The sequence below is a fragment of the Oreochromis aureus genome, linkage group 17 (genome assembly GCF_013358895.1).
Source record: "Oreochromis aureus strain Israel breed Guangdong linkage group 17, ZZ_aureus, whole genome shotgun sequence".
NCBI classification, from domain to species: Eukaryota; Metazoa; Chordata; class Actinopteri; order Cichliformes; family Cichlidae; genus Oreochromis; species Oreochromis aureus.
This window is the reverse complement of record NC_052958.1, coordinates 31,348,057-31,361,628: the sequence shown is the minus strand read 5'-3', so window position 1 is coordinate 31,361,628 and position 13,572 is coordinate 31,348,057. Positions and strand designations below refer to the sequence as shown.

Sequence of the window (13,572 nt, the reverse complement as noted above, 5' to 3'; positions counted from 1 at the left end):
TGTCAAATTTATATAAATCTTCGATCGCTAGCAGTGTGACTCTGAAGTGCTGTACTGTATGTTTGTAAGTTTTCTCCCCAACAAACACAATGTCGACGAAAAGTCTTGCACCGTCAAAGGCAACCGCAGGTGCCTTTGTTTTCATTCTATAATACTGGACTTATTTTTCTACGAAGGTTTGAACTTTAAGAGCGTTTAAACAAGAGAGAAAAGTGTGAAAATGTTCATGCCTGTCTTTGAAAACTGTATAAAGCGTGTAGTGAGGGGTTTTACAGCCTTAAAACATCTAAAATAATTGTAAAAAATAAAAGTTGGCTACTTCGCGGATTTCACCTATAGCGGGTTATTTTTGGAACGCAACTCCCCGCGATAAACGAGGGACTACTGTACTGCACAAACTGTTGAGATTTCAAATCCATTGAGAAGTCAAGAAGGCTCACAAATAGTCATAAACATGACAAATGAATCTCGTTTCACTACAGTCTGACCAAAACTCTACGAGGACTAGTGATTCTTGCGAAAATGTCTAAAGTGCCGGTAAAGCTACCAATAGGACTTAACCATTACACCTTGAGACCAAATTAGGTGAATATCTGTGAGGTGATCACTGTGTGCAAGTTTCACTAAAACCTGAATGTCTCTAAAGCAATGTCTGTGCAAGTTCTCATCCTGGTCATGGTAGTCTTAAGAGCTTGAATATAAGGCAACTATACTTCTTTCAATTTGAGAAGACACTTCATCTCTCAAAGGAGCTTCTTCAGTTCTAAAACCAAAAGGTGGCATGTGCAGTGTATTTAATCCCTGGAGGGGGTTGTCCCATTTTGAGGTTGCGAGTTATCACATGAGCCAAGGTGTGAAAAAAATGGCATGGGTCAACTCACACCTCAGCTCATTACGGGGCAAGGTCTCAGATAGTTTTTGCGCTCACCGCGTTGCTTGTTGTGTGGGAGATGGTTTTGACAACTTCGCCTCCTTATCAGCGCGCATGACGCGATATTGTTTGAGTGGTGAAACCTGACATTTATGAGAATACTGCAGCGGCTTCCTGCGCTTTTAATGGCCAGTATAAATGGCTGCATATGTATGTTGACGCCGCGACGGAGGGTATATTGGCACCTTTAGAGTGGTTTCACCCTTAACGTAACCCAACTACACATTAAATAACCAGGACCCCTGGATGAGAGGTGAAACATCTTCACAAACTTAAAAGTGTCTTCAACAACTATAATTTACAGATGGATGGGTGACAGATGTTTTGCCTTGGCATAAGCCTACTGGTCCTTCAAGTTCTTGATTTTTTCCAATAGCTGCTCAGATATCCAGATCTCGACCATCAAAGTGGACGGACTAATTGCCAACTGAAATTGGGCAGCATAAACAACAAGTCCAGAAGCCTGTGTGGCACATACATCATCTACTCCTGTACAATGGCATTCTGTTTTTAAAGTTAACCATCTTCAAATAGTACAGTGGTCAGTTGTTTAAATGGATCTAATTTAAAGCCCATAACCATGTAGCATTTTCCAAAAGTGAGCAACACTTAGAATTAACATCATCTTAACCCCACATACCTGACTCAGATTACACACACAAGTGTTTGGAAAAGCAAGCAAACCACAACCAGTACTTGAGTGTACTGACCAAATTAAACAATTTCTTCTTGATTTAAAAGAATTGGTGCTTTCATTTGTAGGGAAAATTGTGTTAAAAAAAAATAAAATAAAAAAATAACAACACCTGAGTCTACCTAGTTTACTTGACTCTACTTAAGCCTAGACTGTAGATTATTACTTTGTGTTCAATGCACACATCAAAAGCCTGCTTTGTGTATTATTAGTTTAGCAAGACTGTGTTTGTCCTTAATACTGATTTAGGTGTGGATAATCAATGCAAAATCCTTTCTGTATTGATTAGCATGGGTTATGAATGTGATGAGAATCTCTAGATATTTTATTTTATGTTATGAGTCTCCATACTTGTCCTCCACTCCTGTTGCTCCCAGGAGCTGCAAGTCTTTTTCAATGTAGCTGAAGGCTTCCTGCAGTCTCTCCTCCCTCTGCTGCAGCGCGGTGCGGGCACTGTTTAGTTTCTTGTCCACATCGATGTACTCCTCCGGACTGAAGTGGCGGCATGCTACGACCAGGGTTCGCAAACCTTTCTATAATTAAATTAGGAGAATTGAGTTTAGAAAAATGAGTCAACACAGGCAAGAAAAAGAAGAAAAATCAAAAGAAAGGTTGATAAAATGATGAAGGATAAAATGAGACACCACGTTTGGGCAGATGGTAAGGTTAAATGTCGGCAAGGTTGAAAAGAAATCATAAGAGAATGATGGGAAGAAATGAATCCAGGAAACAAAAAAGCAAAGAGAAAGAAAGATGAGAAAAACAAATTATTAAAGCTTGACTCTAAATCACAGAGCAAGCCTGAGGGGCAGATGACCACAAATCAACCCACCGACTCCTGGGTATTGACGTATGATGACATGATGTGAGGGCAGTGCGTGTGTGTGTGTGTCTGTTGTGGCGAGGAATTTACAATGTAATGGAAACAGAGAGCCACAGAGCCAAACGTAATCACTGTAACACTGAAAAATGTCAGGCCTACACATACAGACACAAATCTGAGGACATAAATCAAAATTTATATATTTAAAGGTTTCTTTTGAAGACAGATGTATCAACTTTATCCAATTTGTCTCAAACATCTGACCACAGGGATATAGGGAAGTTTCATATTGATAATCATATTACCTCTAGACAGGTAAGTCATTTGTATCCTATTAAATAATACATGTACAGCTGATGTGTGTAGGAAAGATACCGACATTAATTCTTTGACTTCAATGGTCAAAAAAAATTTGTTTCTGCAACAAATGAAAAATCTGAAAAGAAATATTGTGCTTAAGGGGTGATAAATGTGTATCATGATTGTGAAAATATAAGCATCTGGTTAATATTCAGAGGGGAAAACAAACAAACAAATAAAAAACTAAAATCTTACCAAAGCAAACTCATCAACGTGCAGCCTTGTCTTTTCGATCTCACCACTAGTCGTGAAAGGCAAAATGGCAGACTCCGCCCCCTTGGTGAACAGCACTTTGCCTCCTTGAAAAGCAACACAGCAAGAACATATAAGCTAAATATGCATTAAAATGTCAATTTTCAATAAAAATATAAAATAAAATATACAAAAAATCTTACTATATTATACTTGTAAACATATAAACATTCCATTTTTCGCTTATTTTAGAATCTTATCAACTCCTCAACGTTTCTGTGTTTATTGTTAATGGTTAAATTCAATTTTTGTCACTTGCGACAAAAGTACAGATCAGCTGAAGAACGTTGTATTACCTGAAGGAGTTTGCAGTATGACACTCATCCTCCTGCGGTTAGGATCAAACTCGAGTACATGGAGCAGTTTATACCTGAGTGTCCAAACAAAGACCCGTCAGACATAGATTCGTTACTTGTTTTGAACAGGGACGATTTATTTTTTGGCTGCAGGTTTTTATTATTTATTATTTTACTTTAAAAAATATGAGAGCATGGAACATCTCCTGAGTAAGATTAAGAAAAACAACAATCCACTGTAATCTTATTTGGGATTTTAAAAATGAACAAGGTGACATACTTTTCAGACTTGCCAAAAGTTTTGATTTCCATGGTATCTCCATTGCTGCAAGTGAAGGCCACTCCAATCCTGAGAGAGAAAAAATAAAAATAAAACAAGCCCCAGCACTTATTTTCAAGCTCTTAAAACATCTTACAACAACTACCTTTAACTTTAAAGCTGTAGCATTTTTCTCAGGCCAACGAATCAATACATAAGTGATTCAGTTATCCATCCATTCTCTCTGTACTTTGAATAAATGGAATTTAAGTCTAAATGACTGCATTCTGTCTTTATTTGAAATTTACACAGCATTATAAACTTTTTTAAAACTGGTTTGTAGCAAAAAAAAAACAAAACCAAAAAAAACAAAACCAAAAAAAAAAAAAAAAACGTTCTAAGCGCTGAACTCTACTGTCTGGACTTCCAGTTTCATAGGGTGTTCCTGCAAAACAGGATCCTGAATCAATAGGTGGATTTACCTTAAGGTACAAATTATAATTTACAATGGATGACGACACAGGCAGCACAGACAGGCAGTCATTCCGGTTATACTTCCTTTAAGCCCACTTGACGTCTGCCTGAAGGGCACATTTGCAATTGATGCACTGCAGTTCTCTTTGGACGAACTCACACGGTCATAAAAATGGGCAGAAACACACATATCCACACAGAGCCTTATGCTAAACGTCCAACGATGAACTTGACGTCAGTCTGACCCAAGTAGACCTTACAACACTTGTGGACAAGCAAACTACAGCTTGGTCCTAAACAGCTACATGCAGAAATGATCAATTTATCATGGTTTTCTTGTAGATCTAGAGGTGGTGTTTTGATTCCAGTTCCTTTAGCTGCCTAATGTTTAAGCAGCAAAGCAGAATGTGCTCACAATACTGCGTTTGCCCTTTCAGGACATATTCCCACAGTGGTCAGCTTGGGTTTTTGAATCACTTCCTGGATACTGAATTGCTGCCCATGTAGTAGTATTGCAACACTGGTGGTGGTCAGCAGCCCAACCTCAGTCCCCCCCCCTCCCTAATTTCCCTTTGCAGCTAACACAATCAGTACAGCATGATTCATGCCAAATCAAGGATTCTTATACACTTTCATTTATATAGCATATTTCCAGTTCTCAGCACTTTAGACTGCACCTGTTCTACATCACATCCACAGCAAATTTAGGATCACCAATTAACCTAACATGCATGTCACTGACACTGCCACAGGGAAAACATGTGAACTCCACATGAAAGGACCCCAGCTGGGGTTTGAACTAGGTACCTTGCTGTGAGGTGCCAAGCCAATCACTGACCCATCTAGAAAGGCACAGACAAAGCCAAACTCATCTTTAAAGTTTAAAGAAGACTAAGAAAGATTTGAAGAATCCTTAAATTAATAAGACCTTTAAGAAGTTTTGTTGTGGCATTACTGGGATGCAGACTACAATTTACACACTTCCTGTGTCACAACCTCTGCAATCTGGTGTAACCACCAGCTCTTAATGTCTAAAATCACAACGCACAGCAACAACTTCGTCAGTCTGTTTTTTGTGCATAAATTTTAACCTGTGAACCTGAAACTTGCAGAAGAGGAAGCTCAAGTGTCACCTTACCTTTTTGTTGCCTCTACTAAAGCTTTCTCATCCGGTGAAGAGGCGTAGTACTCCATGGGACTGGAAGAGAACCCATTGGCATGGGAGAATGGGTCTCCTCCTACAGCCAGGCAGTCTGACTGGTCGTAGCTGATCTGAACTGTGTGACAAAGTGACACTGCCTTGAGAAATAACAATTCGTCACCCATCTGGAAGGAAAGATGAGACATAAATTTTTATTTTCCGCTCTCTAAAACTTAAGTTGTTCAGAAAGTTCTTGATGGATACAAACACAGCATGTTAATAAAAAAAGAAAAAGAAAAGAAAAGAACCAAGCCTGCAATATATATATATGCAATACCAGGGGAGGCATAGAACCATCTGGTGAGTCGTCTGTCATTCCCTCTGGTATCAGTTTGCCATTAACTTCCCGGTACTTGGTTCCATTAATTGAACACTCGCGGAACTGCATTTCATTTTCTGTTAGTGTGCCCGTCTTATCAGTAAACACATATTCCACCTGAAAAACAGAAACACACGGATGCTCACAGAAGTTCACTAACCATTAAAGTCTGCATAGTTGTATGCCGTATACTGAATTTGTACATAATTGTAATTCACCTATTCAAACTGGTTCATATTTCTAAATTACTAACAATACATTATATTTCATATAAATGTAAAATATTTTACAGTACATGCTATTTTTATATACAACACTAAAACTCAGATGATACAGCAGGATATCCATGCATATCCATGTTCAGGGTGTGCTTTTGTAATATGCATACATAGGTATATCTTCATTCGTCTTTCATACCTGTCCCAACTCTTCATTGAGGTCAGAGGTATTGACCTGAGCTTTCTGGTCACTTTCCTCGTGGTAAAGGTCCAAATCCCAGCCAATGAAAAAAGAGCCTAGGAACTTTTGCATCTCCACAGTAACGTAGAGTGAGATAGGGATGATGAAGTTATAGAGCACCAGAAAAGCCAAAAAGTCTGAGATGAACTTTAAGATCTGAAAGAACATGACAGATTCTTTTTTATTTAAAGAGAGGACAAGAGAGCAGTACAATGAAAAGTATAAAGTAAATTTATATACATGCAAGTCGTAGGCACTGCTGCAAGAAAGAGAAATTATATAAACTGTATGAGAGAAGCATTACAAAAAAAATGCAGGAGAATATTAAGACTGTCTTTCAATAAATTCGCTTACATATATCTCAGCCATTTACAGAATAATGAAACCAAAGTAGGCGAGGTAATTCACTGACATTAAGGCACTGATTACGCTATCTGACAAGAAAGGATAAGGAGCAAGCAGCACAGACTGAACATATGAGCAGCTATTAAAGCCATGTTTGCACTGTATAAGCCTTTATGTGAGCTTGGACTAACATGCTAATTAAAATAAAGAAATTATAATTAATGACTTGGATATACGTTTGTCTGCAGTATAGACACAAGAAGGACTCTCAGAAATGTGTGATGTAATATTACAAATATAAGTTTAGCAGTTATCCTTGGACCGGGATATTACAAAGAGTTCAGACTTTACAAGAGCTTTATTATTTCCTGGGTTTTTTCCTGTGTGCCCAGGAAGCAGGACGGCTTGTGCACAACTATGATTTTTTTTTTTAATCTCTTGCTGTCTCAGTACATAAGGGCCATTGTTCCCCGTGAGTGATTACTGCTGGCAGGTTGGCTGATAGGCTGGCAGGCTAGCCCAGTGACAGGCATTTCCTTTCTCGTGTCTTGTCACAAAATCTAGAAACACTAACACAAGTAGTTTTGTAGATGTACTGTGCATGTCAATTCAAAGATTCTTTACCTCTATTAATTTACATCTACATTATATTATTATTATAATTTTTACGGGGATCAGAAAGTGAAGGACAGTGCAGGGTGCAAACGTAAACAGACAGAAGAAGTGGAATGTCAACTAAAATCTCAACTCATCTAATCTCTGGAGCCGATAGCCTGCAGTCTTCACAAAAACAGATCAATAAGAATGCATTCCTCTGGTCGCGAAAACAAAGCAGACTAACCGGACTGCTGTTTCTCTCTGCTTCTGTCTTTTGGTTATAGAAAGGTTCGTCCCATTTGGTCTCAGCCTGCCAGGCATATTTTAGGATGGTGCTGAGAATGGCCTCGGACAGCAAGATGATCAGGTAGATGATGAGGAAGGTATTCATGGACCTGACATAGTGAACATTGGGAAATATTAAGTTGAAAACTTCATTAAGCACATCTTAAAAAGCAGTAATAAAATTGCTTACTTCTCTACGGCAGAGCGTTTCTGGGACTTGCACTTATAGTTTAGTGCCATCTTGGACTCCATGCCTGTATAAACAGCCACACCTGCAACAGCACAAAAAGGTAAATCATACTTCCAAATGTAGGGAAAAAGGTGAATTCTTCATTGATTTTTGTTCCTTTTATTTTGACTCACCAAAAATTTCTTTGGTATTTTTCAACCTGGCCCCTCGCAGCAGCAAATTCTCTGGACCCAGCGGTCTGACAAATACAAACAAGAGAAAAATACATCATCTGTATCCGATTACGTTACACATCTTACAATGAATGCACAGTCTCCATATTTAAGTAACAATTTTCATTTAGTTTTTATATTTACTCTCTTTTAATGGTGCCGTATCCTCAGCTGTAGTGCTTATAGCTGGTACTCTAACAGACAGATAAAACTCATCTCACCTAACTATCTCCTCCCCATGATGAGTCACCGTCATACGACCAACAAATCTGGGGAAAAGAAGAAAGAAAGAAAAAACACAGTTAAGTGGATTGATAAACCAACAGGATACTATGTTTCCACGCACAAAGTAAAATGAAAAACTCATGAAAAAACAGAAACTCTGACTTTTACATGCACTGTGATTACCAAATTACTTTAAAGTCTATGTTTATATTTTTATTCATCCACTATTCTCTGACATATTTAAATAATTGGATTAATGCCTCTTCAGCTTAAGGAAGCTTTGTGACTCATAGAGCACTTACGAGAAATCACCAACAGAAAAGCCAGAGAAAGCTGACATTTAGAGAATCAAATTTGGTTGGACTATATCGATCCAGTGTGTGACAGATGCAATTTTATTAATATATAATAATAATAATAATAATAAAAATAATAAAGAAATAAATGCATTTTCCCAAAAAGACAACAAAAAAAGCTCTTTTTTATTATTATGCATTTTTGTGATTACGAGCAGCAAATGTAATGGACCTCTAATACTGCATCTATACGGTTTACATTCAAGGTTGCCACAAAAACAGACCAATAAAGACCTAAAAAAAAAAGGAAAAAACCCTAATGGACGGTCAACATAAATCAGTGCTTTGTGAATATAAATTAGGCCTATGGAGAGTTACATAATGAAGCCATTTGTCCAAGCATGATGAAACATTTTACATCTTATGATTGACAAATACAGTCTGAATGTCTATTGTAATCTTCATCCTACGTTTAAGTTAGGCTGTGGTCTTGAGACAATCATTTCCTGGCTAGACTGTTTGTTTGTTTTTTCCATCCACCAACCTCAAGTTGAACATTAACTCGCAGACAATTCTTGAGCTACTTTATCAAATAAGATCCCACATTGAAAATGTTTTCAGACACAATGTGCATTCCTCTCTAATACTCAAAAAAAAAAAATGTGGTAACAGTTCACATTTTAGTTTCTCAAACAGACAGGAAGGTTGCTATCATAGTGGAATTTTTAAGACCGTGTACTCAATCAGGTTTTTCCACCCACACACAACCCAAGCTGGTGCATCCACTTCAGATTATTGGCAATTCTTCCTCAGATTTAAGTATCCATATTTTTCTGATTTGAAATATTAAAAAGAGTTTTGTGTGTCCATGAAGTTACTGTACGAACAAAGAAAGTTTTGCTCTCGGTAGTTTTATAAAACCTGCACTTGCAACCATTTATACTTTTTACTTTTGCACCTGCAGGTATGGAGAGATGCCTTGTTCGTGTATTAGGGGATTTTCGTCACACCTTTGGTAAACACGTTTTTCTGAACAGCTTTTTCAAATTGTTACATAATCCTCTGACTGCTTCAGCTACCCAGAATAAGTTGCTGTTGCTTTTTTTCCTAATGTGGTTTAATGGGAGTAGTACACATTTTAAACATCTGTTGTCTGAATCCACACAATATACCCTTAGATTTGTCTTGAAGGATGTGTACACTTAATTGACGATTACCTGTACAGGTCAGCTTCTGGTTGCTGACACTCCACCACAGCCTGCAATGCCTCCAGCTGGGAGACTGACTGGCACACTGATGTCTCAGGCACAGAGTAATGGGTCTAGAAAAACACACACACACACACACACACACACACACACACACACACACACACACACACACAGTTTAATTAGTGATGGCTGGGAAGCATTGCTTCAAGTGGGACAAATGTGGTTTTCTGAGTGAGTAATGGGAAAATTATAACAGAAAAAAAAAAAACAATGAAAACTCACAGATAAAATGAGAAGAAAAGCAAAAAAAAGTTGGGATCATTAATATGCCAGACACAAAGAAGTTCCAACTAAACTCAGTTTTCTAAAAAAAATAAAAAGGAACTCCTGTTCTATGTAAACTGTTTCCATAAGCTGCTAATAAATGAGGCTCAGTGAGGAGCTCTCCATCCATAGGGCTTTAATATGCAGGCCATTAGCCTTATGATTTTTGACTATCAGCGATATCATCAACTTTCCTTCCTGTATATTAACACCATCACTGGTACGAGCAATTACTCACTGCAGTGACTCAGATCACACAGACGATTTATAAAACTGGTCTCACATTTTCCTGACTAGGTTATTAAGCCATGCATTCATGTCAGCATGTTTGCAACAACAGGAATTAAATTTTTTTTTTTTTTTTATTGTAAATAATACTTTAAATGAACCGAACAGAAATATACACAGTATCAGTTCAACAAAGCAGAAATCTAGTATTTGCTTGAGCTGCATCAAAGAGAAGAGGGTGAAAATAGCTTCTGAAAACTCTCACAGTGACAAAGCTAAAGAGATTTAAACACCTCCAAGTTTGTTTAAAAGCACCACTCATATTATTGTCAGACCTTGAGATTGGTCTCTCCGTCAAGACTGGCTGTGGTGATGTGACAGGTGCCATCTGGACGATCTGACGACAGTAACACCAGGTCTGCTGGGAACGTTTCATCTTTAGCCACACGGACGATGTCTCCCACCTAGATAGATAGACAGAAGCAGGCACGGGGTAAAATCTGTTCAGTTTTTTCACTATATTTCAGTTGGATTGTTAAATAAACGTATTCACGCATTAACGGTGATGTTTATTTGAGTTAAAATATGTTTTGCATCACTTAGGCAATATTATCACACGTTTTCAGACAGATAGAAAAATGAACACACACACACAAATATTTTAGAAATCTAAAAGTGTTTAAAACTAAATAGCTAAATAACTTTGTTAAGAAATATATATTGTAGGCAAGTTAAAAATGATTAGGGTGCAACTATTATTGAAATTTGGTAGTTTTTGACATCTGCGCTCTTTGGCATACATGAAAACACCCACAGTTGGACCCTTTGGAGGACGTTGGCTCACTCTGGTTCTAAACAAGCTCCAGAGCAGTTTTTGTATTGTGACAATCTGATGTCAATCTGACCTAGGTACCAGGCGCACGCTGCAAGAGCTACACACCGTCTCATAGCCAAGTATGCTTCTAGGATGTGGTAGAGTATCACATAAAGACGTAAAGAATACAGTTTTGCCTGAAAATTTGCCTAGGTAAATGGAAATGTTAGAAGTACATTCTCCATGTTATCTACTACTCAAGAGCCTGGCCAAGAAGTGTACTGAGCATTCTCACTGGTTAGCGAAGTGTTGTGAAGCATTTTAGTTCGCTGGGAGTGTTTCAAATGTTCTGTGTGTGAAAAGAAATCAAACAAAAACTCTGTATTGTTCACAATCTAGACAATATGTTTAAGTGTTATATTACAGTTTGTAATTTTTAGCTTTTTCTCTTTTCGGAGTACTACAACATTACATATGTTACTTATTTTTTAATAGAAGCTATGCAGTTAGATGTTGTTTGTGAGTAGCAGGTTAGAAGCGATGTAGTTCTCCATAGACTGAGGACAATTAACTCTGAAAGGTCACCGAACACAAAGCAACTAGTCATCCTTTTTATTAGATTAAACAATTCCACTCCTGTTGGCACCTAGTTTCCTGTGAGGAAAAAACCCCTCAAGTGATTAATTTATTGTTTTAAGTACACATTTAGACATGTCTTTAGTGCTGACTCCAGACATGCAACCCACAGTGTTTCCATGGTGTCAGATAAGATCAGGAAAAACCCATAATCATCACACCACCACCATTACCAGACAAGCCGAGTTATAAAATGATCACATAGCACAGTGTTTGAAGGGCAAATGCTGCAGCTAGTTATACAAATACAATTATACATAGAACAGAATCACATCACTGTTTCAGGGTTTATTTGAATTATGAACTCTGAGTGTTCACATACTGTACCTTGGGAAATTAGGTATTAGAGTGAATTTATAAGCTTTAGATGGGAATAGATTTAAAGAAATGACACTTTAACATCCAAGCTAAAGTTAGTTACATCGATTAGTTAGGAGTTGCAAAAAGCTTTTTTGATACTTTAATTTTGTTGGACCAGAGAAATTCTTTCTAAACTGGAATAACTGGCATGACTAAGGTCCTTTACAGCTTTGATAATCTTACCCTGATATTCTTGGATCTCGTCTGGACCAGACTTCCACTGCGAACCACAAACACTGGAGCCCCATTCACCTCATTGTCAGCCTTGTGTCTCAGCCAATCCTCATAGCCCTGTGAAACACAACCAGTTACAAACTGCAGATGGCAGCTGGTTAAAATAATCTTATTTACTGACTATGGTTGTGTGTGTGGCATGTGTGGCATTAGTAGAAACTGATAAACAGAAGTGGCCTCCAAATTTAACAAGTTATTCTAAACAAACTTGTGTAATGTCAGGCACAGAAATGCTTCAAATGTTCTCAATCAATCCTTTATCATTTCAAATGTACTCTGTACAACAACAACAACAACAACAACAAAAAAAACCTTTGAGCTTTGCCTACAAATAGACAATAATTAATGATGATGCATGCATGTTTGTTCTCCATTTTCATGAGGAAGAGGAAGCCGCTATGTGGTTATGTTCTCACCTGTTTTATGGCAGTTACTGTGATCACAAAGAACAGAGGCAGGCCGCTGGTTACTGGGGAAGTTGGCGTATCTATCATTAACTTCAAAGAAAAATACAAAACAGAGAGTTTAGAGATGTTGCCAAACTAAAAAGGGACTGTAAAAGTGGGAGTGGTTTTTGCAACAACGAGCAACTTGAAAAATATAACAGAAGAAGTGGCCAATGTGCATAAACAGGAAACCCGTATAACTTCCCTTAAAGGTCACCGATCAGATAAGAACAAGTCTCACACACACTTTTGAATTACTGTCTTTGTAAGCAGGGTCACTGGGATATTATATTTCCTCACCACATATCCTGGTCTTAATAATCACCACGAAATGCACAGCAAACTGTGTGAAACTGAAGACCAAGCTAAATGTTTTAGTGCCATTAAGCAGTGCTTTTATTAGTGGATATTAGTTTTGGATGGGGGTTTCATAAGCACGTTTCTGGCAACTCTTTCACACTGTTGCACTCATCTACAGGTGGAAGTAGTCATCCAATAAAAAAAAATAATAATAAAAAAAATCCTTGAGCAGACAAATGACAAAGAAAGCAACATGAATGTAAACAATGCATGTTCATAAAAAAAAAAACAAATGCACTGCAAACTTTTCATGTGAGGAAAATGTGCAACATTTGTTAGGCTTCAAACGTAACCACAAAGGCTTTAGGCAAGCAACACTGAATGTAAAGTGAAACTTTGCTTAAAAGGAAGACGCCTCAAGGAAAAGATCAAAGATATCTTAACACTTTAACAAACACTTACTGTAAATGGTTACACTAACAGAAGAATTCACCAAACAGTCATCTAGAAACCCATCTAAAGCAATCTTTAAATGGTCAAATTGGCCATCTTAGAAAATGTCACGCTCACAATGCCAGGATGAAAAGAGGCCCCTCTCTCAGTGATTTGAGGCTAAGCTGACTTCAGCCTCACTGACAAGTTGAGTGGGTGAAATAGACAGAGTCAAGGCGATTGCTTTGGCTTCGCTACTCAGTCCCGAATAAATCAGAAGGCTAAAAATTTGAAAGCCAAATCCTACTTCAGCATACAATGACTGATGCACAGTGAAGGCCTAATGCTTAGGGCTGGCTGCAAAGACAC

General features: G+C 37.8%; 1 protein-coding gene across 2 annotated transcripts in view; it reads right to left on the bottom strand.

Moving 5' to 3' along the window:
- The window catches only part of atp11b (ATPase phospholipid transporting 11B (putative)), a 65,878-nt gene that overhangs the window by 42,510 nt on the left and 9,796 nt on the right, over positions 1 to 13,572 (bottom strand). For both annotated transcript variants that reach the window (XM_039600824.1, XM_031733791.2), the window contains exons 4-18: positions 12,442 to 12,522; positions 11,975 to 12,082; positions 10,317 to 10,445; positions 9,436 to 9,539; positions 7,919 to 7,966; positions 7,659 to 7,723; positions 7,486 to 7,567; positions 7,255 to 7,405; positions 6,027 to 6,224; positions 5,568 to 5,726; positions 5,228 to 5,415; positions 3,637 to 3,705; positions 3,357 to 3,430; positions 3,004 to 3,107; positions 1,977 to 2,158 (exon numbers count right to left, since the gene is read on the bottom strand). In XM_039600824.1, the coding sequence (XP_039456758.1) occupies positions 1,977 to 2,158; positions 3,004 to 3,107; positions 3,357 to 3,430; positions 3,637 to 3,705; positions 5,228 to 5,415; positions 5,568 to 5,726; positions 6,027 to 6,224; positions 7,255 to 7,405; positions 7,486 to 7,567; positions 7,659 to 7,723; positions 7,919 to 7,966; positions 9,436 to 9,539; positions 10,317 to 10,445; positions 11,975 to 12,082; positions 12,442 to 12,522 (1,742 nt within the window). The remainder of the gene's footprint in view (positions 1 to 1,976; positions 2,159 to 3,003; positions 3,108 to 3,356; positions 3,431 to 3,636; positions 3,706 to 5,227; positions 5,416 to 5,567; positions 5,727 to 6,026; positions 6,225 to 7,254; positions 7,406 to 7,485; positions 7,568 to 7,658; positions 7,724 to 7,918; positions 7,967 to 9,435; positions 9,540 to 10,316; positions 10,446 to 11,974; positions 12,083 to 12,441; positions 12,523 to 13,572) is intronic.